Here is a 27,121-nt window from a genome sequence, read left to right on the forward strand (position 1 = left end):
AGAGCAGATTCAGGGTGTTTTAACAAACAGTGCAGGTACCAGAGCCTTTAGCAGTTCCCTCTTGGTTTTGCGACGAGAATACAAAATGTTTAAGGAAGCCTGTGTTGGTTGTAATAGGAAACCTGTGTCTGCAGTGAAACAGGTATTTGGGGGGGAAGGTATAAAGTAAATAAGATTAAGGAAACCGGCTTCAAAGTCTTGAAGACTTTTAAGTCATCAACACTGGCAATGTGTAGAGTGACAGTTCAGGTCAAGTTACAAATGCTTGCACCTGCTTTTGTTCATATTGTGTAGGAGATGTAGATATCTGAATCTCTGACCTGCAAAAGAAATTGTTCTGGAGAGTTCCTAGAAATTTACTTTTCCTGTACTGTAAATCGTGGAAGCATTTTACTCCTGTGAAGAGCTGAGTCAGTTGTCAGAGGTGGGTGGCTGGTCCCTTGTTTCCAGCATTAAATGCTATGGAATCTCTGGGGCAAAAAAAAATAAAAGCCACGCGGTGAAATGCAAAGAAGTTATCTAAACAATAGAAGAAATGTTCTTTACAAATGGCAAGGTAAGAACGGCTGGGTCTGCCTTTTATTATTTTTATTAGCAGTGATTTCTCCAGTTGTGTCTTAAGCAGTCCAGGCCAGCCACCTGCCACTGTGAAAGGTGGTTGTGTGGGTAGCTGGAGACAGTAGGAAAAGTACTGAGCTGCAGATACAAGATAGGTGGATGGATGAAGGAGGTGAGTATGTGACCAGGGCCCCAGGGTGGGGGCAGGATCTCAGAACAGGAGCCCGGCACGGGCACCAGCGCAGGGACGGCCGCGCCGCCACCGCGCCAGGCTCTGCCCGCGGGCACCCGCCACCCCGCCTTAAATACCCTCCGCGCGCCCCTCTGCTCTCACGTGACGGGGCGGCCGGCGGCGATTGGCTGGCGCGGCCCCCTTCCCCCCGCCCTCCCGCGCGTGCCCGCCCCCTCGGGCCACGTGAGGGGCGAGTCACGCGATTTCCGGGAACCCGTCAGGAAGGGACATAAACAAACAAACCCGGGGCCGCATGGAGGGGCCGGGCCGGGGCGAGCGGGGCGGCGGCCCCCGCTGAGCGCGGTGAGCGGGGGCTCGGGGGGCACCGCAAGGGCCCGGGGGACGAGGAGACCGCGGGGCTTGGGGGGTCCGGGGCGTCCGGCAGGAGGAGGCGGTGTGGCCGGGCAGGGGGCTGCGGGGAGCGGGGGAGGAATGGAATGGAATGACATGGAATGGAATGGAGGGAGGGCTGTGCCTGCCTGGGGCAGCGGGACGGGGATGGTGCGGGCGGCCCCTCCGCCCCGCTCGCCCCGCGGGGGGTGTGGCTGCCGGGGAGCAGCTGTGCGCGGGGGGTGTCCGGTCCCGGGGCGGACAGATTTGGGGCAGGGGCTGCGGGGACGGAGCGCGATCCCACCGGGGAGTTGTCGGCGCTGTCCCCTCCAGCCTCCGCCCGGCAGGAACAGCCCGTGCCTTTACAAGGAAAGCGAGTCTCGCCCGCAGAGCGAAGCGCCGTCCTGCCGGGGGAGCGCTGGGTGTGCTCGGCTGTCCGGGGAGGCAGAAGGGCTCGGCAGTCCCTGCGCTCTGCTGCCTTTCGGGCTCGTATTCGCCTCCTCTGCTTGCGACCTGTTTGAGCCCCCGGGCGGGCCGGGAGTGACCCGCGGGGTGAGGGCTCTCTGTGCCCGGGCGCGCCGGTGCCCGGCGGGCGGCTCTGCTCCGGAGCGAAGGCTGTGGGGCAGAGCGGGCGGAGAGGGGTCCCCGCTCTGCGAGCGCGGGGCAGGGCGCGGGAGGGACCGTCCCCGCTCCGGCGCGGCGTTTATGTCACGACAGCGCGGGGGGGACGGAGGTTTCGCTGGCGAGCGGGAGCCCCGCGAAGGGGCTTCCCCCGGGGGCGCCCGGGCCGCCCGCAGCCCTGGCGGGGGTCGCTGGGCAGGGGACGCTCCACACGCGACACCGGGACCCCTCGTCGCCGAGCCCGCCCCGGGGGCCGGGGAGCCCCGCGGGGCCGGGGGGCGCAGGGGTCGCGGGGCCGCGGCGGGAGGGGGTTTGTTTACATGTCGCCTCACCCAAGCTTGAAAGGGCCGCTGGGCGGGTGAGCGGCGGGCGCGCCGGCCAATGGGGGCGCGCGCGGCCGGGGCGCAGGCCAATGAGCGGGCGCGGGGGGCGGGGCGGCGGCGGGCAGGGGTAGGGTGCGCCGGGCGCTGGGCGGCGGGGCGGCCATGTTGGCCGGAGGTGTGTTAGTGGGTCAGGGCCGGGCCGGGGGCGCGGGGGGGACGCGGGCACCGCCGGCGCTGGGGCTGCCGAGGGGCACCCGCGGCCCCGGCCCCCCGCAGCGCTTCGCCTCAGGGGGGTGTGTCCCACCCGGGGGTCTGCACCGGCGCGGGGCGGTGCCCGAGCGCGGGGGTCCCGCTCCCCGAGCTGAGGGGAGGACGGGGCGCGCTCCCGGCCCCTGCCCCGAGCGCGCTGCCGCGGATTTGGGTTATAAAACATCGGTGGGTTCCACGGGCCGGCTCAGGAGCCGCCTGCGGGGCTCAGCGTGTCCCCTACACGGGTGTCCGACACCTCTGCGGGTTTGGATTAAGCTCACTGAGGCTCCGAGCGGGTGCAGCCCGGAGAAAGCCCCTCCTGTCACCGAGGAGTAAAAAATCTAAACGTTATTTCCCCTCTGTCCCGAGGGTCCCCTGCCTGGACCTTGTTCCCTGCCCGCAGCATCGCTGCCCATGACCTTCTGTCATCCCTGTGACCCCACGGCACTTCTCAGGGCATGGGCTGCTGTGGCTGAGCCCGTAGCACGGGTAATTTCAGTGTCACACTCAGTACAAGGCACACGGTGCTTTTTCAGGCTTCTCTGTGCAACAGGCTGAACAACTTCGAGCACTCAGCTCTGCCTGCTGAAATGTGCAATTCTCGCTTAAAGTAGTCATAATTTTGCTGTTGATGCCACTCGAGGGGAACCTTGTTGAAGTCATGCAGTACATAATCTGCCAAACAGAATCAGATTCCTGTATTATCTTTCAAATACATCTAAATGTTTTAAAGATTGTGATTAAAACACCTCTGGCCTAAGGTAGCTTAACCAAGGACTTCTAAGTGTCCATGTGGGGAGAGTTAGTTGTGATTATTTTTAAAAATGTGTTTTCACAATAAAAATTATAGAGGGGCACACACAGGTGCTTTGGAAACCCGTTCGATTTTTACTGTTGACAACTTAATTGAGAAGTCGGAATTTCTACAGAAAATTAAGTCACAGAATCATGGAATGGTTTGGGTTGGAAGGGACCTTAAAGATCATCCAGTTCTACCCCCCACCATGGGCTGGGACACCTTCCACTAGACCAGGTTGCTCCAAGCCCCGTCCAACGCAGCCTTGAACACTTCCAGGGATGGGGCAGCCACAGCTTCCCTGGGTGTGATTGTTTTAGCAGGAAAGGTTTCTTGCAGAGGAGACGTCTTGATGAGGGTCCTGTTTTAGAGGCATGAAAATAATAACTCAGAGGCCTCATGCAGTGTCTGTAGCCAGTAGTTCACCTGAGCCAAGAAGGAATTGCCCTGTGTTTGATGGGAGTATTCCCTGATAAGAGCAATCTGCAGCAGAGGCATCAGGCCACTGAGCACCCTCCCCGTGTGTTTTTTAAATAATGAGAGAGGCAAACAGCTCCGTGAAGGACAAAGATTTGAAGTCCCTTCAGCATTAGCAGGAATTAATTGGAACAAAGAGAAGCTTTTGTCCAAATAATCGACTGATAGTGTGGGATAAATAAGGGAACCCACTCATTTAGATTCTCATGGTCTGCATGTCCATGCTGTGTGGTTTGGGAAGCTTAACTAGATGATGTTTTAGCATAAAATGTTGATAAGGAAATTTGGCATTGGCATTGGCTTGAAAGGCAAGGCAAAAACTTTCTGAAAATTGTAAATGTAAGGTTTAGACATTGCTATAATTTCCCTATTTTTCTTCTGTTTTTGACCTCTTAACGCCCTTCTTTTTTTTTTTTTTTTTTTTTTTTTTACTTGCTGGACTGTTTTAGCTGACAAAAGTATAACAGTCATAATTTCACAGTATGAGGAGTAGATGAGGTTGTACCATTTCCTTCATCATGAGAGTTGTGTTGCTTTTTGGTTTTTTCCTGGGAACTATAGAATTAATTTTTTTCTTCCTCCAAAAGGCTTTGCCCTGTCAGAAAAAAACAGGGAAACAACATCCCCTTGGGACATAGAATATTGCTGGAGATGGGAAGCTGAATTGTTGTTTAGTTTTGCTTTTGTTTCTCTATGCTTTCATTCCACTCTGCATCAGGGGAAATCTGTGGCTCAAAAAAAATTTGAATGTTATTTTACTACTGATTCTCTTTTGCAAACAGCTCTCCTAAGTCTGTAGTGTTATTTTAGTAATGGTTTATGCTATCAATATTTTAACTATAATAAGTTTTTAAAATTAATTGAAGTGTGTTAATAGAGTTCTCATAAGTTTAACATGCTGCACATCCCACTCTCGGCACTAAAATAATATTAAAGTCTCAGTCTTTGTTCCAGAATGTATAGAAAGGTACTTCTAGTAGGAGTATATTAATCTGGACACAGTTGTTATAAAATATGTAAACGCTTTTTGTTTGTTGATTAAAAAAAATAACCCCTTTTCTTTATTCTGCCTCCTGCGTCTCGGTCAATGTCAGTCCAGGCTGGGTTGTCAACTCAGGCTGGGGATGCACAGATGGAGAGCAGCCCTGGGAGGACTTGGGGGGCTGGTTGGGGAGAGGCTGGATGTGACCCATCCCAGAAACCTCCCCTGTGTGTGTCTGGGCTGATCCCACACCATGGGCAGCAGGTGAGGGGGGAATTCTGCCCCACTCAGGTGAGACCCCACCTGCAGAGCTGCCTCCAGCTCTGGGGGTCAAGCACAGGAAGGACATGGAGCTGTTGGAGAGAATCCAGAGGAGACACCAAGTTAATCAGAGGGATGGAGCAGCTCTGCTGTGAGGAAAGGCTGAGAGAACTGGGATAGTTCAACCTGGAAGAGAAGCTTTGGGGAGACATAACTGTGGCCTACCAGTACCTGAAGGGAGCCAACAAGAAGGATGGAGAGAGACTATTTATAAGGGCCTGGAGTAACAGGCCAAGGGGGAATGGCTTCAAGCTGACAGAGAGTAGGGTTAGATTGGATATGAGGAAGAAATTCTTCCCTGTGAGGGTGGTGAGACCCTGGCACAGGTTGCCCAGAGAAGCTGTGGCTGCCGCATCTCTGGAAGTGTTCAAGGCCAGGTTGGACAGGGCTTGGAGCAACCTGGTCTAGTGGAAGGTGTCCCTGCCCTTGGCAGGGGTTGGATTGAGATAATCTTTAAGGTCCCTTCCAACCCAAACCATTCTATGATTCCATCAATTATCAGGATCTGCATGTTTGCTGACACAGCTGTGGAGCGTCCCTAAGCTGGGTAACAGCATTGGGCTGGGGGTACACGAGTGCTGTGTTCTTCTGGTGGCTCATCAGCTCTGCTGTGTGAGGTGGAGACCAGGGCTTCTGTTTGTTGGTATCGCTTCCAGGTCTTGAAGTCTGTCTACTGTGGGCAAGTAGGACTAGAAGAATAATATTGGAGGGGGAAGGGATGATCAACGGACGAAAGGGAACAAAGACAGTGAAGTAGCAGTTTCCCTCTCTGGAGGGGAAGAACCTTAGCAGAAGTGAAAAAGTCCACGTGCCTTTAGTTCTTTTAAATGTCAGTGCTCCATCAAACTCGGGATCTGGGTGTCTTAAGCAGATGTTGTTTTCTGTCCAGGACAGAAAAAGCAAAGGGCACAATGTTTTAGATGCTTGTGCTGGCATTTGAATACAAATCCATCACTGAGAAGGTAAAGGGACTTGGCTGCTTTGGTGAGCAGGTGAATGAGGCTGTGGTGGGTGGAAACACAGGAATACCTTTTACAGAAGTGTCTTTACTTACTGTTATGAAATAATAATAATAATAATAAAATTAAAATGTAGTGTCTTTGGCGGGGGGGGGGGAGAAAAGTAAAAGAATTTAAGTCTGGGTAATAACTGAAAAATTGTGTAGAAAGGAAAACAAAAGAACATTACTCAGAAACAAAATTAGGAAAAATACGGAATTACAGAATCATTTAGGTTGGAAAAGACCTCCAAGATCAAGTCCAACCCTTTGACCAATCTTCTCAACTAGACCAGAGTGCTGAGTGCCACATCCAGTCATTCCTTGAACACCTCCAGGGATGGGGACTGCACCATCTCCCTGGGCAGCCCAAATGTTCTGAACTTGAAGACTGCACTGAGCGGAGGATGTTCTGTAATAGAAAACAAATTGGCGCAAACTCTGAAAGGAAAAATAGTTGTAAGAGAAGCACAGGAGAACTTCTTGCATCTCTAACTCTAGTACTTCATAAAATGTCCAGATTCAGCAAATCTTGTGTTGTACATAATGGTTCTTTTCAAACACATGGTGTGGTTTTTGTACAGTCTCTGAAATTCAGAGTTGGGCATTTGGAATGTTTCAGCCTGAATTTTTAAGTTTGGTATTGACAGGCTCTCGTGAGCTTTTTTTTTTTATGTCTGCTTCACAACTGTGACTTTGACAAGCTGTGCTGTGTGATGCAGTCACCATCATGAAAGTGTAATTGTTCATGTAATGCACTTACAGCAGGCATTTAGCTGCTGGGATAATGAGCACTGTGCAGCCAACAAAGCAGCACAGCCACGCTCCATGTGCCTTTCCAATGGCACAAAATACACATCTGAATTGGGACAGAAATAGCAACTTTAGCTACAGCACAAATGATTCACGCAGGTGGCTGAGGAAGACTTTCAGAGGTGCCAAGATGAAGCTGCAGTTTGGGATTTTCTTTTATAGGGGCTCCTTTGGAGGTGCTGTATTGTGGCAGGAGGGTGTTTTGATGGCCCAGGGAAGTGTCACATGCATGGGAACTGCTGTGTGTCACCTTATTGCTGCATGTTTGGAGTTTAGGTCCCGCTGTCTTCCAGGTTAAATGTGCTGCTGCATCAGTAATCCCAGGTAATGCACCTCCCGTCCTATTGTGTGAAGCTCCGTCTTCCCAGGCGTCTTGGGACCACTGTTCTCCTTCAGAAAGTAAATATTAAATACGGAGGATTATTTTTAATTAGGATTTGTCCTTAGGTAATTAGTTATTAACTCTCTAGAACAGGCTTTGGTTCCTTATTGACGACTGCTGGGATTTAAACCAATCTATACATGCATGCCTCTAATCAGTACCCCAGATTCTGAAGTGTTAAGACAAACACAGCTGTTCCCGAGATCATGGAATTCCAGAATGGTTTGGATAGAAAGGGACCTTAAAGATCATCTCATTCCAACCCCCTGCTGTGGACACGGATACCTTCCACTAGACCAGGTTACTCCAAGTCTTGTCCAACCCAGCCTTGGACACTTCCAGGGATGGGGCAGCCACAGCTTCTCTGGGCAGCCTGTGCCAGGGCCTCACCACCCTCACAGGGAAGAATTTCTTCCCCATATCCAATCTAACACTGATCTCTGTCAGTGTGAAGTCATTCCACTTGTCCTCTCACTCCTGGCCCTTGTGAATAGTCCCTCACCATGTGCCTTGTAGGCTCCCCTCAGGTGTGTCTTGCCCTTCCACACACTGCAGTGAAGGCAGGGGCCTCCTCCCAGGAGCAGGAGCACAAGCACAGCTCTGCACTGCTGTGTCTCGAGAGTCTGCAGACACAGAACCAACTCCGAACTGGCTCCTTAATCACCTTAATCTGATTTCCCTGCAGGCTGCTGCCAGAGGAGCAGCACCCTGCTGGTGCCTCGGGCTGTGTATTCCACTTGCGGCTCAGTCCTGCCTGCAGTCTCACCTCTGTGTCTCTGCTTTGGGGAGGGCTGATGTAAGGCATTAATGGAAATTGTCCTGAAGTAGACATTCCTGCTATATTTATCTTCAGTAATTCTTAACGCTGCTGTTCTGCCACAGCTCTTTCAGTTCATTCAGGGCTGCATTCATTATAGATAACACAACAGCTGGACTATTCTTTTCTAACTCAGTCTTGGGCTGAAAGTGCCAGGAATGATAAATTCTATAAAAACAGGACTTTAACTGCAGCCTGCAAATTACTTTCCTTAACAGCAAGTTCCAGTTCTACATCTGTGCTTCCATATGTGTCGTTGATTTCTACTATACATCTTTATTTATCCTGGTGGTTATGTGTGAGCACCAGGAGTCTTTTAATGAAGATCTTGATCATTCTGGGAAATTTGGAAGCAGTTGGAAGTAGGACTGCTTTGTAGGGAGCATGAAGCATTCCCCGATTGTGCAACTCCCTGAGGCAGTGTCTTTCTTTTTATGTCCTCACTGTGTTTTCCCTCTCCATAGAGCTACCAACAAAAACCTTATGTTGTTGAATCCTGGAATAGATCCTACTGGGATTCAAGTCACATTCATTTATTAGTATTATAAAATATCAAGAATGAAAGTTAAAGAGACTTACAGGAATAATCAGATTAGCTGATACACTGCTTTGACCTGGGAGGACATGCACTGTCGTCCTTAAATGGTGCAATAATTTTATCACCTCAGTCTGTGAACTGGTTAAAGTATTTTGAAGGTTTAATGTTTGTTTGAGGATTTGTAAATGATCCCAAAGCTGACACCTGGAAGTGTGGGTCAGTTGTTACTGAAATCGGTGTCAGTACAGAGGAAGTTTCACCTCCCCTTTGCTAGTTGTGTGCGGACTGGCTTGAGGTTTGTGTTCGAACAAAAACATGACAAGAATAACCAGTGAAGAAGCAGCAAATGGTTGCTTTCTTTGCCCTTAATATCATGCAGTGGCAGAACTCTGACAGTCTCTGTGTGAACGCAGGTGGCGGTGGTGGTCTGGTGGTGATGTCAAAGTAGTAATCTGATGTTCTGGTGAAAAAGGCATCAGTGTCTGCATGGAAAGAAAGTGCTTGGCTGTAGATTGATATGGAAGATTATATCCTTCTCACCTCTCTCTTTGTGTCTGTGAACATCATTTGTTTGTTTTAAAGAACAGGCCTTTTCTCCTGGATCAGGTGGGGCTGAGAAGTGACTCGGTTGTCCCTGCCACGTTACCAGTGACAGGAGGACCAGTTCTGCTGTGGTGTGGCCTTTGCTGGGTGAAAGGAAATGGGGGTTGTTAAGGCACGTTTCCCTAGGAGACAAACTTCACATTAATTGCTACTTAAGTAAAGAGTTCTCTGGAAGTTTTAGAACAGAAAGAAACGATTCTCAGGAGGAACTGGCTCTCGTTCCCCACGGGACCTCATGAGGAATTGCTCAGGCAGTGGTAGGGTGGGTTTACTGAGAACTTGTGTATAACTGGACATGTAACTGTTGTTCTTTATATTCCAGCTGCTTTTTGCAAAACACGTTTTGATAAGTAAAGACTTCTTTGAATAATGTATGTTTTTACAACAGTCTGATGTACCATATGCTGAATATAACAAAATAGCTGAGATATTGTCTGAAAGTGGGAATCATCAGGGGATGCTGTCATGTGCTGCTGGGAAGAGGGTTCGCAGTGTAGCTCTGCTGTAGGACAATACTTATAGTTTACTATTTGTTTTTCAAAACAGGAAAATAAGCATAGCCTGAGCAGATTGCACCAAAGTCTGACTTAAGAGCAGTGCTGAGTGAGGTTTTTCCTTACATTGTTAAAAATGCAGGATTAAGCAGGATATGAGGCTCCTCTGAAGTAGAGCAGGTCTATAGAAACTACTAAACTGGTAAAACTACTAACAGATAAGTTGGTCATGTTTCAATATGTGCCTTACTTGAATTAGTAGAGAAGATATTTTACTGGACAGCTGTGAATGTGGCACAATTTTTAATTAGTTCTGTTGGGGAAGTCTGTCTCTTCCTCTCTGCTGTTGGATGGTGAGATGCTCGCTGTGATCCTCTACCACTAGATGTTGCTATGTGAGTGATTGCTATAATCTTATCTGATGCTGGACAGATTCATCCCTGAAAAGGGGAGGAGGTATGGCTGAACAGTATTTCTGCTTATTCTGAAATTCATATTTTGAGCCATTTGCCTGAGACATTTTTAGAATTTATTGGCTCCGTTATATTAGTCATAAAGATTATTTCTCTCTGGGGTACCCAGCAGTGTGGTAGTTGTTATTTCTAATTTGGCAGGGTTTTCTCTTCAGGTGTCTATAGAGCTCGTGGTCTCAGCAGTGAGGAAAAAAGGCAATAAAATTTAACTCGGCCAAAAAGGTTTGTGCAGCAGCTGTGTTCTGCAGCATCAGTGGCTTTTCAGTCAGTGAAGGATGGCAGAGGGAATAAAATCCTTATACATTCCAGCATGAGGAAAAATCACTTTTCAGGGGAAATTCTTGCCTTTACTTCACTTTGGCTATTTTTTATGCTTTCACCTTTTTTTGGTGGAGGATTACTCACTTTCTTGGGGGTTTGCTGTGTTTATTCTGCACAGAAGTCTACAAACAGAAGAGCTCCATCAGAGTGAACTGAAGTTATCCTAAGGAAAAATTTCATTGCATGGATAGTGTAAACTCCCTGAGACTGAATTAAAGCTGGAAAGGAATCTACAAGTGAATAAAACAAGAAGTTTGGAATTGGATTTGGGGAATCTGGGCTTGGAAATGCCTCAGGTAAGTCTGTTAGGATTTTATTTGCTCCTGTGAATAATTCTGCTTCCGTATTAAAAAAAGGAGAAAGTTTAAGAGCAAATTTGGCTGGCAATAGGAGGGAGAATTTATAAGAGATTAAATGGTGTATATCTTTCAGAGTCCCAGTAGTATGTGTGGTGTAAGCTGTGGTGCTGCTCTTGGTGCTGTTTGTTCCGGATTCAGCCAGGTTGTCTCTTGATGAGGGCGGATGCCTGGAGAGCAGAACAGCCTTTTCTTGCTGCAGTGATTCACACATCAGCACACGGAATGACTTTCAGCAGCACAGTGTTTCTCCCTTCCCAGCCCTCAGGGCGAGAGTGTCTAGAAGAGAAATAGAGGTCTGGAATTAAATGTAGCAAAAGGCCGTGCTGCCCATTCCCTGCATGCCCAGTCATCCTGAATAATGTTTTTTTTGCTACAAATTCCACTTGAGAGAGGGGTAACACTCTTGATTTAGTTGTCATAAATCTTGCTTCTGATGCAATTTCATATGGAAGCTTTATGAGTTCTAATGGTTCTAAACACAGTCAGCACTGCTTTAGTACAAAATGATCTGTATGACTGGGAAGACCCTGCAAGCATGTGGTGCCTGCTGATTCTCACAGATCTTGCCAGTATTTGCCCTTGTCTTCTCCAAATGCCAGCGTATCCCAAAACTTGTCAAACGTGTGAGACTTTCAAACTCACAAGAAAGAATGAATGAGCAATGCTCTTGCAGCTCTGTGGTGAATAGAAACGTGTCCTTGGACTGAGGAGCTGTGTGTAGTCAGCTGCTCTTAAAGCATTCTCTGGCTCTGGGAAATGACATGCTTATCTGTGCAGGTAAAAACCTTCCAGGTGCAAGTAGAGCACGAGTTCAGAAACTTGGAGGAAATGGTGATATACTCTGTCTGTTTTGTTGAGGATGATAACGTGCCTTTTTATAGCATGTCTCAAATGTCTGTCCATTGTGTTGTAGCCCAGTGTGAGTGGAATGGACCCTCCTTTTGGGGATGCCTTTCGGAGCCATGTGTTTTCAGAACAGACCCTGATGAGCACAGATCTCTTGGCAAGCAGTTCAGATCCAGACTTCATGTATGAACTGGTAGGTCATGTCTTTGTGTGTGTACAGAATTTCCTCTCCTTGACTAATACCTCAAGTTCCTGCAGTAATAGAGGGGTATTTGTTCAAGAATGCTGGAAGATTATTCATTATTGCTGGGTACTGGTTAGGGAAGAGCCCAACTGCTTGTCCAGCAAATGTGATGCTTCCTCAATAGGCACTTGAACAAGCTGGCCATCAGGAGAGGCTCAGACAGAGTTTGTGATGGTGCTTGAGACTCTTCCATACAGTCTTTTCTGCAAGAGCAGCTATATAGAATCACAGAATGGTTTTGGGTTGGAAAGGACCGTAAAGATCATCTCATTCCAACGCCCTGCCATGGGCAGGGACATCTTCCACTAGACCAGGTTGCTCCAAGCCCCGTCCAACACAGCCTTGAAAACTTGCAGGGATGAGGCAGCCACAGCTTCTCTGGGCAACCTGTGCCAGGGCCTCACCACCCTCACAGGGAAGAATTTCTCCCTGTTGAGTGCTACTTCACCCAAGCTGTGAATGCGGGGGAAGCAAAGTAAAAGTTGACTCGTGAACTACTTATATGAGCATTCTCTCTTCTTTAACCCCTGCATCAACGGAGAAATGTCACTTGTAGTCATTAATTGGTCATGTTAGAATGAGGTTTTTCCAGGAACTGGTAAACTTGAGCATGTTCTGTTAAGCACACAGCAAAGATTGACCTAGATTAATAGAGACTTAGCTTGCCTTTGATCCCTTTCATATTTTAAATATATGGATATTGGTGCTAGTTTAGTTCCTGATGACCAGATGAATTTCCAGTAGCAGCAAAAGAATCCAGTGTCATTGGAAGAGCAACCTTTTCAGAAGGATCCATTGCTGAAGCACAGAAGCTGTACTTCATTCTGACCCTCAAAAGAAGCTTTTAGTTGAAAGTTGAAGTATCTTTGTATATTCCCACTCTCTCACACTTCACTGCAATGGAGTTCTCCATATTAGATGTAGTAGAGGACAGAGATGATTGATATTTGTTTTGTATTAATTTTTAACTTGTCTTTATTATGCACAGGATAGAGAAATGGACTATCAGCAAAGCTCCAGGGACAACCTGCTTTCCATGGAGGACTGCAAAGACCTTGAGAACTTGGAGTCTTTTACAGACATCCTGGACAAAGAAGCTGCTTTCACCTCCAAGTGGGAGCAGTGGGATACCTACTGTGAAGACTTAACTAAGTACACTAAATTAACCAGCTGTGACATCTGGGGAACAAAAGAGGTGGATTACCTGGGCCTTGATGACTTTTCAAGCCCGTACCAAGATGAAGAAGTGATAAGCAAAACACCGACACTGGCTCAGCTTAACAGTGAGGACTCCCAACCTGTCTCAGATTCACTCTATTACCCTGACTTGCTCTTTAGTGTAAAACAAAACCCTTTAAATTCTTTGTTACCTGGCAAAAAAATTGCAACCAGAGCAGCAGCCCCGGTCTGTTCCTCCAAGAACGTTCAGGCCGAGGCGCCGCTGTCGGACTGTGCTCAGAGGGTGAGCAAACCTGCGACCCAGCCTGCTGCCAGTACACAGGTCATGGTGAAGACCAACGTGTACAGTAATGAGAAGGTGAACATTCATGTGGAATGTAAAGACTATGTTAAAAAGGCAAAAGTAAAGATCAATCCTTTGCCACAGAGCAGACCGGTGCTGAGCCAGGCACATGCTGACGCAGCGAAAGAAAACACCTGCTACTGTGGTGCTGTAGCAAAGAGACAGGAAAGAAAAGGACTTGAATCCCCACACGGCCACAGCACACCTCCTGTTTTGCCTTTCAAAGAGACTCAAGAACTGCTCCTCAGCCCACCCCAGGAGACCCCAGGGCTTATCGTGGGGGAGAGCAGCCTTTCTGCCAGCACCTCCGTGTCGGATTCTTCACAGAAGAAGGAAGAGCACAACTACTCTCTTTTCGTAACAGACAGTTTGGGTGAACAGTCAGCCAAGGGAGACCCTGAGGAAGATGAGGAGGATGAGGACGATATTGAAGATGAGGACCATGATGAAGGATTTGGCAGCGAGCATGAGCTGTCTGAGAACGACGATGAGGAAGAAGATTATGAGGATGATAAAGACGATGACATCAGCGATACTTTCTCAGAACCAGGTAGCAACAGTGTTGGGATGTGTTAACGTGGAGGTGAATGGATTTGTCTGCCGAGTGGGAAGGAATGCTGTTGAACTCCTGATAGATCAGTGTTGCTCACCTGTAACTTAAGTTGTGAATTTTCATCCCAGATTTTCTAAGTGCTTTGCAAAATGCAGTTAATTCAAACTATACAGGATCTCTTTTGCCCTGTCTGGTGAAAAACTCTTATCAACTGTGGTCATGAAACAAAAATAATAATAGAGAATACAGGAAGCCCAGCTGTAGCTTGAGGTTAGAGCAGCTGCAACAAGTGTTTTCTTCCTATTTTGTGGCTTGATGATAAGGTGTGCAGAGCTTTCTTGCACTTCTTGTTGTTTTAAATTTATCCAGAGTTCTATCTCTCAGTATGAAATCATATCCTGAGTGATTTCATAATTACTTAAGTCCTGCTGTAGGTACAGTTTTGGACAGAATCCAATGAATACCTGCCAGTGAAACTAATAGAACCATTTCTTGGTGGTTTTCAGCAGTAACACTTAGTGAGTCTTCAAAGAACACTGAATTTCCCTGTTCTGCATGTAGAAATGGAGCCCTAACAGCAGAAGTAAGAACTAACCTTCACATAGAAGGTAACAAAGGGGTAACATTATATAAAAATAAAATCAGAAGGGAAAGAGACAAGATTGTAACCAAGGATTAATTTAATTGCAGGAAGTATTACAGTATTCACATTTTATAAATATAGTAGAGTATAAGAATTAAGGTATTCAGACACTTGGAAATATGTAACCGTGGGGTGGGGAGAAAGCAGCTGAAATTTTTCCCTTTCAAGAACAGCTCCCGTAAAGCTTGTCAGTGTTTGTCGTCATGAACTCTCAGATGGAATTATTTTCCAATTAGATTTCCTGAGTTGGCAGCAGACTTGGTAAGCATTATGCCATTTATGTTACTTTAACATGCACAGAACACATTTTTATTAGCATTTTAAAACCTCTTTCTCTCTTCTGAGGTGAACTCCCTCTGCTTTCTGCAGTTAAACATGGGGCGCCTTGCCATTACTTAGTATATTTTGCCTGATAGAAATACTTGTAAATGACTGCTTCTCCCATCAAGTAATCAAGAGATTCCAGAAATGGGAAATGCAGGAACTTATTCAGTTGTCAGTAGCACTGGAGAAGAAATAGCAGAAAGGGAAAAGTGCTTGTGAAGGCACAGAGGTTGTTTTAAGGAGCTGCATTGCATCAGATTTGAGCACCTGCACCATCAGCTGAGGGAAAAACACTCCTAAATGATTTGACAGAAGTCACTGTGACCAGCTGGTTAAGAGGAGGGGTTTTCTGGTTTTGTTTTGGTAGGGCTATTTTTGCCTTTGATCTGATAAAATGAGGAAGTCATGTCTATACTGTTCTCTGTTTTACTTCACTTAACCTGGCGGATTCAAACCTGAAGTCAGAGTGAGGGATGTGAACAAAGGTTTTTAGGAGGGGCTTAGTGAAGGGATTGAAAGCTAAACACAAGAACCTTTCAGATTTCATAGAAGCCAGCCCTCGTATATGATCTTTGCTAAGAGGAGGAATCAAGGAAGAGGAATAAACACAGCACAGAAAATCTAAACAAGTGTGTGTGTTGCAGCCCAGGTTAAGACACTGGATTATTTTATGTAACTTTAAAATTATAGCAGGTCAGTGTGCGAGTTGCAAGGCAGGATGTATTAAGTCAATCTAATTTAAGTTACTAACTTAATTATAGTTCAAATAAGCAAACAGGAAGTCTTGATTTTAACCTTGTTGTACATTTGTACACATCAGCTCTTACAGAGATTTGTTTTCATTGGTTGGATTAGTTCTGTGTGATCCTGAAGATGGGCTAAATTCATACCTTTCTATCTAATGAGTTGCATAGCTTGACATGTTTTTTCAAGGGGAAAGTCAATGGGCTTTTTGGGAGTATTTTGATACTCATGTCAAACAGCATTTGGGTACAATGGAAGTACAGGTACAGATATTTATGGTATTTCACACTCTATTTGTTGTAAATTTGTCAATAATTTTGGCTATACAACAAAAATGTTTATAAAATTATAAACCATGTTCCATTGTTTGGTTTGCCTTTAAAATTCTGCCTTTTAATAAACTAGAGAATCAAAGTGAAGGAGTTGATGAAATGATTAGAAACAGAACTTTAAAATGGATTTCATCCTTCTGCACACCCCACTTTTATTCGTACTTGGGGTTATGAGGTGAGAGTCCGACCAAATGAAGAAAGTTTGTTTTTCCTCTTTCAACTGTTTTTTCAAGTGCAAACAGACTAATTGAATGGACTGCTTTAAAAAGAAGAAAGTGTTCTTTGTGCTGCTGTTAGAAGATGAGGCAGAGCTGAAGCATATGGGGTCAAGTCTTGCTGAGCCTGCAGTCCATGCAGTGGCTTTTCATTAAGCTCCATCAGAGTATGAGATGCTTTGAAATGCTCCTGGTTTTAAGTAAATGTAAACTATTATGTAGCGTTTTAGTACCAAAGGCAATGCAGTGGTTTGGGATTTTTTTAACCTTGTTGTAGGTTATCTTTATTTTCTAAAACATATCTGGGGTTTTAAAACCCATGGTTTGTGTTTACATAGTTATGGTAAAATGTTTCTGTGATGTCGAACTGCATTACAGTTTCCATGTCCTTCACGAAATGTTCATCATATCAAGTGCAGCGTAATTTACCACTAAAATATGATACAGAGGATCATTTCATCCCACTAAAGAGGAGAGGAAGAGATTGAACAGCATGTGTCCAGTTCCCTTCAGTTTAGATGGTCTTTTTGTCACTGTCTTGATAACAGAGCCTATTTCTTCCAGTCTGATAGGGCTCAGTGGTTTGATTTATTCCCCAAAGGTGTTCAAACTCACGAAGAGCAGGAGTTGGACTCGATGATCTTAGTGGGTCCCTTCCAACTCAGAGTATTCTGTGGTGGAATAATTTTGCCTCATTGTCCTTTGCTAATCCATCTGCTTCTCTTTCCTTGTGTTTGGTAAAATGTGGAGGTGAGCTAGGATTATATTCCTACAAATTCATGGAGACAGTTGTAAGGATGGAAGAATACTGTCCAGTAGCTGCTGTCTGTGGAATTGTGAGGGACAAGAGCCTAGAGGCTCAGAGAACATAAAGGGGCTTTCAGTGCATAAATACTTTGTCTCTTTTCAACTAATGAAGCACCATCAGTGGCTCAGTGTCTATCCCTGGATTTTAGGCAAGTACCCAGAAGTAGCTGATGCTGAAAACCAAGTCTGTTATATAATGTAAAACAGGCCTCATCTGTGGTTTTGCTCTTAACTTGAATACTCAGTCCATTGCTAGAGGGCTACAAACAGGTTCTGTCACCAGTATATAAACGACCCAATGCATCCTTTTAGGGTATGAAAATGATTCAGTGGAGGATTTAAAAGAAATGACTGCAATATCCTCTCGGAAAAGAGGCAAGCGAAGATACTTCTGGGAGTACAGCGAGCAGCTGACCCCGTCGCAGCAGGAGAGGATGCTGAGGCCATCCGAGTGGAATCGGGACACCTTGCCCAGCAACATGTACCAGAAGAATGGTCTCCATCATGGTAAGGAGAGAGTCCCAGTCACAAGTGACTGCCTTTCGTTCTGACACCTTCAGTAGCCAAATTCCCATACTTCAAGTGCGGAGAAAGTGGTGTTTTGGCCCTCAAAACCAGTTGTTTAAACACTGTAAGTCTGTTGCTCAGTTAGCAGGGTTCTGCAGTGTCCAAGGAAGGCATGGTGAGCACACAGTAGGGACTTTCAGTGTGGTTTCTTCCAGAGGAGGGTGGATGAATTGAGAATTGTAACTTCTAAAGGCTCTCAGTGGAAACCCCAAGAGTTCAAAGTTTTCCCAGTGAGATACTGTAAACATTGGATGGGTGGTTTGACTGATATTTGCTCCTTGTAGCTGTTGGTTTCAGTCCTGCCTGTGTTGGCAGGAAGTTGGAAGGGATCTGGGATGGATGCTGAGTTCAGGGTAACTGTGGTATGAACTGAGGACAAGCAATAAGGCACAACTGTCTCCTTTTTCTCCTCCCTACCTGTTTCTCCTGCCATGTGAATGCAGCACAGTGAAGCAGTTACTCTTCTGTGAATAAACTATTTCCTTAAAATGCCCTCTTAGAAACTTAAAACCAATTGCTCTAATAACTGTGATTTATTCCCAATGAGCAATTACTGCACCACAAACATGACTAACATCACCCCAGCAAACCACTCTTAGGGGTATTTTTGTTTTCTTGTCACAGGACCTCTTTTAGGCTGCTCTGTTTGATTTGGTCTTTGAAGGAAAAAGTGAAACCAGCTTCCCTGTTGTGGTTAATATTCCCCTTCTGGTTGAAAATTACTGTCTTTAACATCACAGCTGACCTTCTCTTAAACCAAAAGATTTTTTTTTTTATGGTTAATTGTAGATTTATTCAGGGAAGAAAACACTTTTTCCTCTAAATCTTTTTAGTTTTTAAATGCTTATTTATCTTGCAGTGAAATATGACTACCTAAAGTCCCAACCTCTGCTCCTTCTCATGACGGAGCTCTGAGCAGCCTGGTCTAATGCAAGGTGTCCCTGCATTAGGCAGGGCTTGGAACGAGATGAGCTTTAAGGTCCCTTCCAACCCAAACCATTCTGTGATTCTAAGATTCTGTACTTGTTATTGAACAACAGATAACCAAACACGCCTTGAGGACTCGATCCCACCAAACATGGGAAGCAAGTGACCTTTGCATCGGGTGTTTGTGCAAGGGATTGGTCGGATCAAACGCTGTGTACCATCCAAAACCTACAAATGCAACATATGCAGGGTTGTTTTGGTTTTATATACAGATATGCACCAAGGTCAATAAGCGGCTACATCAGATAAATCATGCTAAAATATCACCTCTCAAATAAATATTTCTGGAGCAGGTTTTGTTAATTTGATTATCATTTTCAGGCAAGTATCTCTAGCAACCAGCGTTTTTAATAGGAATCTAGAAGAGACACATAGCAGTGGCAGAGAATCTTAAGGAATAAAGATTTTGATTGGAATATGTGTATTTCCTCAGGAAAACCAGGCCTTAAATAGCTTCAAACACGTATAAAAGGGGTTAACTGGCCTTTATGTGGATCATTTATGCTCAGCATCGCTCAGATCATTTCAGGCCTCAGCATTCTTTCTTAATACAGAACTTTAGCAATAACATTATTTAGGAATTTAATCAAATTGAGCTTGCAAGAGGATATATTAACTGAACACATGAATTAACAAGTTTACAGCTGGAGCAAAACAACAGGGTTTGAACTTGTGACATATATTTTTTAGCACAATTGTGTGTATATTGTCTGTCACTTCCAGTAGCCTGGCCAGCAGTATTTGCTCTTATCTGATCTGGATAGAATATGAATTGTACAAAGCAGTTTGTCTGGAAATGCTCTTTCTATTGTGAAAGGCCACGGGGATCACATGATTCCAGCCCATTCTCTTGTAATGAACAAAGGAACTTCAAATGCACCCAAAAAAATTACGTATTTAGGAATTTTCTCACAGGTTTTTGTACCTATTGTGTCAGTTCCCAACCCATTTTTCTGTGTATTTGAAACAGGAAAATATGCAGCGAAGAAGTCACGGAGGACTGATGTAGAAGACCTGACTCCCAACCCCAGGAAGCTCCTACAGATTGGTAATGAACTGAGGAAGCTCAATAAGGTGATCAGTGACCTGACACCAGTCAGTGAACTTCCCTTAACTGCCAGACCCAGGTCAAGGAAAGAAAAGAACAAGTTGGCTTCCAGGTACGTGTTAGCTGAAGCTGCAGGGATGAGGAGATTTGGGGTTGCTACAATCGCATGATTAAGGTCTAAGTGATTTTTGCTAATTACCAGTTTATCAAACAACAGGGCAGCTGGCGCTTTGGAGCTGTAGTTTGCCTGCTCCCTAGATAAGGATGTATTTCCACTGGAAGTTGGCTTCCTTAGCTGCAGGGCAAATGACTGATACAGTGATAAAATCCACAAGTGTCAAATGTAATCAAATGCAGGTAGCAGAGTGTTTTCACTGAAGGGGAGTGAGTAGATGGAGGATTTTGTACATGACAGCTCTGAGTGTTTTGGTTAATAAGTTAGTGGGGCAAACAAACAGATGCTCTTAGTATTCTGGAATTTTTGGAAGTGTTCTAATTCTTCCCCTCTTCTTACTATAGGGCTTGTAGACTAAAAAAGAAAGCCCAGTATGAAGCCAATAAAGTAAAACTCTGGGGTCTCAACACGGAATATGGTAAATACAACTCTTCACATCTTAATTTTTCTTTTGTTTGGACAAGTGTGTGTTTTGCACCGTGATGTAACCCAAAGTCATAGAGAAAACAGAGTTGGTACAAACCCAACAATTCTGTTGGTACAAAACCAGTCCATTCCATAAAGTATATGTAAATTTGGTTACCTGCAGTGTTGAGCTACTTTACAGATGTAAATGCATGTAGTGGTAAATATTTTTGAAAATATTTGTAATATCTGATATAAACTATTACATTTTAATTTTACAGTAAGTGTGATGTGACACTTTTGACACAGCTGTGTGTGGATAACTCTGAATTTCTTTTGCTCTGGGGGAATGGGCTGTAAATCTAATCCAAGATTTTTTCTTTGCAGATAATTTACTGTTTGTCATCAATTCCATTAAACAAGAAATAGTTAATCGGGTGCAGGTACCTAAGGATGACAGAGGAGTCAACATGGAACAGAAGTTGAACATACTTATTAAAGACACTCTTGGTAAGCAGTAAAACTTCATTATTTGCCTGTATGTGAAGAGACATAGAATCATATGATAGTTTGGGTTGGAAGAAACCTTAAAGCCCATCTTGTTCCACCCTCTGGAACAAGGACACCTTCCACTAGACCAGGTTGCTCCAGCTCCCATCCAACCTGGCCTTGAACACTTCCAGGGATGGGGCAGCCACAGCTTCTCTGGGCAACCTGTGCCAGGGCCTCACTTCAGTGGGAAGTCATTCCCCCTTGTCCTGTCACTCCAGGCCCTTGTAAATAGTCTTTCTCCATCTTTCTTGCTGACTCCCTTCAGGTACTGGAAGGCCACAGTTGGGCCATCCCAAAGCCTTCTTTTTTCCAGGCTGAACAATCCCAAGTCTCTCAGCCTTTCCTCATAGCAGAGGTTGTCCATCCCTTGGTGGCCTCCTCTGGATTCACTTTGAGTGCAAACAATTTCTGAAATAGAGAAAGATAGAACACTTTCCTAATTTCAGTTGTCCGTGCCTGTAGCTGATCACTGACCAAAGCATTCATTGGCTTTGTGTCACTGTAGGAACGTACCACCCCGTGCCACGAGCAGTAACCTGACAGCACATTCTCTTACCCTCCCCTTTAGGACTCCCTGTAGCTGGACAGACATCAGAATTTGTGAATCAAGTCTTGGAGAAGACGGCGGAAGGAGACCCCACCGGAGGCCTCGTAGGGCTGCGAATACCAATGTCAAAAGTTTAAGGCGTGACTTGAGCTGTTCACGGGTCAGATTCCACCTGTGCTGTTGAGTTCTTCGTTGTAAATCCCGTTCTGGTCTGCATGTCAGCTTAGCATTCTGTAAACACTCACCATTAGGTTCCATTGTTTGGAAATAACAGTGTAGTAAAACAAATCAAAGCGTGATATAAAATGCTTCATAGCATTTTCGGACCATAAACCAGATAGTTTCAAAGCTGCTTTAAGCTTCAATACAGAAATGAGAGTTCTTTTTCAAGTGATCTAGGACCAGAATATATCACTTTTGTTTTAGAAGCAAAAACATGGTTTTGCTAGTGAAATTTTTTAGCATGTGCCAGATGTTGTGACAGGCTTATGGTCCAAGTAAAATAAGAGGAAGCGTTTTTTTGGTAAAGCTGTCGATTTAGGGAGTTTTTTGTTCCTTTTTTTTTTTTTTTTTAATAATTGGATTTTCTTTTCTTAAAAACCAATAAGCTTTCTTTGCAACCATTAACTTGTACATAGCACACCTGGCATTAGAGCTAGTGTGCCATATAAGACTTTAATTTTCTGAGCTTAATATAGTATTTAAATGTCTGTGCAAGCAAGAGAAAAAAAAAGTATATTCTTTGTGCCTTGTATTTTGGGGGGAGAGCTATCAGTATAAGCTGGTAAAGTTTTGTATGAAGAAAACCCTGAGGGGCAAAACCAAGCTGTATAGATGGTAAGATTTTAGGTTTTAATGTATTTGTTCCAGCTCTTAAAATTTTTGAATGTATATAGGAATATGTTGAAAATGTAGATATATGCCACAGAGTCTATGTATTGTATAAAAGATGGCTCTAGAAAACTCAATTTCGGTACTTTGGCCGGAAGAAAACAAATACTTGCACATTAATGCGATTGTTTATTTTTGTACCAAAGACAAATGCAACTGATATGGCGAACTGCCAGTCTAAGTAAAGTTTTGCACAGCTTATATGATACTGTACTGAATGTAAAAACAAAAGAAAAAAAAAGAAAAAAAATTAAAGGTCAGGGTTAGGGATCTTACTGAACTGTGAATTTTTTTGTTTGGGTCCAATTATCTACAGAAGGAGCATTCATACATAACAATATTATTTTGCTGTTCTTGTAGTTCGCTTCCATGGTAGATAAGTTGGTGGCCGTCTTGGAGTCTTTAAATCTTTTTTCTCTGCACTTACTGTAGGAGATTTTAATATATTTGGATTTTAGTAAGCTATTGGTAAAATAGTTTTCAACTTTGAGAATTTAAAAAAAAAAAAGTATTTAGCTTGTTGTAGTATACTTCCACCAAACAACCAAAATAAAATTATTTTTATTGTAACTTGTATATATGTAAAAAGAAAAAAAGAGCTACAAATATCTAATTCCTTAGTTGCCACTTTTCCAGTTGATGTATTATTATGCATGTGATGTTTCCAAGGATCAACACAGGCTTCAAACAAAACAAAAAAAAAATTTATAGACTTTTATATTTTTGTACAGGTATTTCGAAACTAGCTTCTTCAGACTTATATGTGACTTATTCTTGTTAATTCAGTAGTTTCTATGATTGAGGAATATTAACACACAGTTCTTATTTGCTCTTCTGCTAATAAGAGTTGGCTTTGTAGTCAGTGTTAACGTACAAATTAAAAGCTTTAGCCTTTGATGAGAAAGTCCTTTATCTCAAGGCAAGATCATTCTCTGGTTTCATGGACCCCCCACTTTTCCTCCCTGTTCTTTCTCTCCCTATTTAAAAATGACAAAACACTGTTTACTGAAAATAGAGATACCAAATATTTTCAAATGTAGCTGCTGAAAAAAAATGCAAAAGTCCATGAAGGCTTTCTCCCCACTCCCTTTGGGGAATTTCTCCACTTCATTTCTAGTTTGTCTAAGTTTGTTTGTACTGTGATTCCTTTTTGTTTATAAGTAGATTATTTTTATATCCAAGCTTGTACTATTAAAAAAAAAAAAAAAAAAAAGCCTGAATTGGTAACAGTGCAGTAAGAGTGGCCGATGGAGGTGGTGGCCCTGCCACACTCGTGTGCACACAGCTTACTTTGTATTTAATATTTTGGAAGACTCAAAAGGGAGGAGGAGGCCAAAATACCACTACTGAGCTGTACAGAAAGTCTTTCCTACAAGAGACTGAACAAATACCCAGGGCAATTTAGGCAAAACTTTGTAAATCCACTTAGGACTTGGAAAATCTGAGTGGAATGTGGGTGTTTTCATTTGAGGTGTTTGTGTTGTTGTTTGGGTGAGGTGAGAGTTGGCTGCTGCTTTACACAGTGGGTCTGGTGTATTCCTATTGTAGTTGTTGCAGTTATTCTGGAGCTGCAAATGGCCCGTAAAACCCCGACAGAGAATGTCTTCTGAAGTTCAGGCCGTGTCTGTACCAGGGCTGGCACACTGTTGTTCCTTTCCGATGGACTGCTCGGATCCCAGAGCTCCTTGTGCTCCATCCAAACCCTGCAGGCAAGGCAGCATTTCTAAACATTAACAGAGAGCAGTTTGCAATCAGGTAAAAACTTCCGTGACAAATTAAACTGACAAGGTATTGAAAAGCCCCTTTTTACTGCTCAGAAATGCTGGGCAAACACAACTTTATAGCTTTTTATTTTTGTCTGAAAACCAGACGATGATTTTGGTCTCGCATTTCAAAGTAGAGTTTGAATCTTTAGTGAGTTCCGTACCCTCGCATTTCAGTGTTTCCTATGTATTATTTTAAGTTAAAGCTTTGAAATAGTTGAGCTTTTTAATGTTGACACTTTATTTTGTAACTATTTATATGTATGTATATCTTAGAAAAGCACTTTGTTTAAAAAAAGAAAAGAGGAAAAAAAAAAAGAAACTGCGTTTTATATGATTCCTGCCACTTGCTGCTAACTCTGGGCTGGTCAGAATGCTGCAGCGATACTTGAGATAAATAAAACCTGGCAGTAAAATGTAGAGTAAAGGTAAGACCTTTTGCTGGTTTAACTTTATCATAAAGGTGACATAGGCAAGCTGTGCAGCTTTACATTTTAACCAGGGGACTCTGTGGCATTTAAACCGTCTAGAAATGGTTGTACTTTAATGCCAGTAACAATCTGCTTCCTCTAGTGTCATTAAAATATATACATTTAGTGTATACTTATCACAAACAAAAATCTTATAAGGGTATAAAAACCAACAAATGTACATGTTCTGTTTTTTGGCAATTGTGGCATGCGTTTTTTGGGTGATCTTTAGAGAAGACCATTTTCTAAAGATTTTCAGTGTTCATACATGGTATGTGGATCTTAACGAAGTCCTGGGTTTTTTTGTTTGTTTTTGAGTGTAGGCATTGTGAATATTCACTTTTAATCCTATATCCAAAAACGATGATATATTTTTTGATTTAATACAAACAAAAGCTCTTCCTTTTTCTGATACACTGGATTCTCTAGGATTTGTTTCCATATTAAAAGCATGCTGTCATAACTGCTCTTGTCGAGATCTCGTCAGTCTGAACGTAGGTGCCACACTTGGAATCGATGGGCTGCTTGTTCTGCTGTACCATGTATGACCCTCGTCCTTCCCCACTTCCTTCATGACAGATGATGATGTGGCTTTATATTGTGCCTTACTTGTACATCTAGAACTAAATGTTTTTCATTCCCTCTGAACTCGTCAAACCCTCTGAAGTGGAATCAGAACTGAAGAGAGTGCGGATAGGTCTGATTTCAGTTTCTCTCACTAGTCCTTTTGTATTTATATGGAAGACCAGTTTTTGAATGGCCTTGCAAAATGTGGGGGTGCTCATGAAGGGTGTTTTTTAGCCCAAAACCCCCTTTGCTAACGCTTCCTTTTCTGGTTTATTGAACACATTTATTGATACTTGGTGAGTACTTTTCTTTTTTGGATGAGAGAGACTTACTACTAAAGCTATGTTTATGTGTGGATGGGCTGGATTTTCTTATCATACCAGTTGAAATCATTGTGATTTAATAAAGTTGCATTGCTGTAAAGCTGATGTGAGAGTCAGGCTCAGCTGTGTTCAGTTCCTAATTCTTTATAGATTGACTTTTTTCCATACTAAGAGGGCCAGGGAAAAGTTTTTGGTTTTTTAGAAACAAACAAAACATCAACCTAAAATGGATGAAAGGTCTTTTAACTAACTTAAAAGCAACCAGGCACTTCTGAAATACAGTCGTGTCAGCTTTAATTTTATTTTTAAAAGACCCCCCCCAGTATTATCTGATATTTGCCTTCATTAATAAAACAGTTAGCTTATTCACAATCTATAATGACTGGATGTGCTTTTCTTTTCCATAAACCATTTAAACATAGCTATTTTTTTTAAAGCTCTAAAACGCTTTATCAGGAGGATTTCCAAGGGTTGTGTACAAGTTGCCTTCAGCAGAAATAGCAAATGCAATTCTGTTCCTCAAACGTGCTTGCTCGTCTTCCTGAAATTCTGTTGAGGCACAACCCATTTATGGACCCTGAATGTCAGGATTTGTATTTGGCCTTGAGACCTGAGTTTCAAGAGTGCATCTAATCATGATTTTATTTTCCTTTTAAGTTGGAGGCTTCAGTTGGAATCACCTAGTGAAGTGTGCTGCTAGATGTGGTCTTGGCTTATTGACACAGCCTTGCACACAGTTGAGGTTTATTTTGTTTACCCCAGGGAATGTGTGAAGTACATTTCAAACGGTTACTCAGTGACTGATCCTTCTTGTAACTGTATTAAGGGCATTAGTATGTTGAGAAAACACCACTCTTGAATATCTCCCAGTGTAAATTGGGATTCTTAAATGTCATTAACGAAAGATGGCACTTTTTAGGTTGTATCTTCTTTGCAGCATACAAAAATGTCTCTATCTTTCTACAATTTACATTTCACAATATGCCATGTTTTTCCCCCCAGTGCTTTTAGAAGCTGTGTGTGTGCATTCTGAATTATAACCCTCAGCCTCTTAGACATTCATGAACTTCCACAGGAGCAAATACTGACTCTGCACTTACTCTCTTTCTAAGGAGTTGTGGAGCCAGAGGTATTTTAAGCCACGCTTTTTCTTCCCCCTTCCACCCACCCCCCACAAAAAAAGAAATAAAACTCCAATCTTTTAGATAACATCTTTATTCAGAGTTTTTCTGGAGTTAAAAATATTTCATGGTTGGTTGTCTTTGTAAGTCAAATTTGGGTGACTTAACTAGATCCTACAAGGAAAACTTCTGGATTGGATTTGGTATTGGCAAAAGCATGTTCCACCCTATCAAAATCTGATTGGGAAACAATCTAGTAGTAAAAATTGTATTGATCTTTCTCATAATGACGGATATTCATACATTCTGATTGGAATAGTGTATTCTCCAAGAATATTATGTCCAAGGAAAACTGATTGCTCAGTATTTGTGGTTGGGTGAACTCTTTAAGGCTGATGGCACATGCAGATGCAAAAAAAAAAAAGGCATTTTAAATGAAACATGGCATCCTGTTCCACCTATGCTTGGGGTCATGATTGTAATGCTGTCCTTGATATTCTATAATCAACTTCCAACTGGAGCTCAGAAAAACTTAATAAAAGTCTTGTCTCTGTTAGAAAATAAATTTACCTTGTTCAAAGCATGATCTGTTAAGAGTTGCAATGTTTAATGTTGGTTAATAGTTGTGCAGTTCTATTTTTTTTAAAAGAGGCACAATTAAACTATTGACTTTGTTTACTCTGTCACCCTTGATCCCTAGCACTTCTATTCAGATACAAATTCATCAATGTATGCAACATCCTTTGTAATTTAAAATAAAAATTGTGGAGGAAATGCTGTCTCAAATTA

The 27,121-nt window shown here is 43.5% G+C and overlaps 1 protein-coding gene and 1 long non-coding RNA gene across 6 annotated transcripts in view; one reads left to right on the plus strand and one right to left on the minus strand.

Annotated features, from left to right (window-relative positions):
* The window catches only part of LOC126638554 (uncharacterized), a 1,011,613-nt gene that overhangs the window by 567,004 nt on the left and 417,488 nt on the right, over window positions 1–27,121 (minus strand). Inside the window, exon 1 of one of the 4 annotated variants that reach the window (XR_007628626.1) lies at window positions 20,725–20,745. The exons of 2 other annotated variants lie outside the window; for them this stretch is intronic. This is a non-coding gene — a long non-coding RNA (uncharacterized LOC126638554). Of the gene's footprint in view, window positions 1–3,331; window positions 3,353–20,724; window positions 20,746–27,121 lie in introns of those variants that run through there. One more of the 4 variants, XR_007628625.1, reaches the window with a different exon arrangement.
* Window positions 975–27,106, plus strand: CREBRF (CREB3 regulatory factor). Of its 2 annotated transcripts, XM_050312505.1 has the most exons (10): window positions 975–1,093; window positions 10,446–10,623; window positions 11,600–11,725; window positions 12,765–13,848; window positions 14,358–14,459; window positions 17,229–17,423; window positions 19,441–19,630; window positions 20,038–20,111; window positions 20,486–20,608; window positions 21,219–27,106. In XM_050312505.1, exons 2-10 carry the CDS (start codon window positions 10,615–10,617, stop codon window positions 21,332–21,334), a joined length of 2,019 nt encoding a protein of 672 aa, XP_050168462.1. In that variant the 5' UTR covers window positions 975–1,093; window positions 10,446–10,614; the 3' UTR covers window positions 21,335–27,106. The 2 variants fall into 2 exon arrangements, with proteins under 2 accessions (XP_050168462.1, XP_050168463.1); XM_050312506.1 differs by lacking the exon at window positions 14,358–14,459.

The sequence above is a fragment of the Myiozetetes cayanensis genome, unplaced genomic scaffold (assembly GCF_022539395.1).
Source record: "Myiozetetes cayanensis isolate MyiCay16 unplaced genomic scaffold, myiCay2020 scf17, whole genome shotgun sequence".
Classification (NCBI taxonomy): Eukaryota; Metazoa; Chordata; class Aves; order Passeriformes; family Tyrannidae; genus Myiozetetes; species Myiozetetes cayanensis.

Bases quoted from the DNA above. Each gene is read 5' to 3' on its own strand.
- CREBRF (XM_050312505.1), top strand. The intron at 13,849-14,357 runs GTAGCAACAGTG...GGTGGTTTTCAG, and splicing joins CGATACTTTCTCAGAACCAG to CAGTAACACTTAGTGAGTCT. The intron at 20,112-20,485 runs GTAAATACAACT...TTTTCTTTGCAG, and splicing joins GGGTCTCAACACGGAATATG to ATAATTTACTGTTTGTCATC.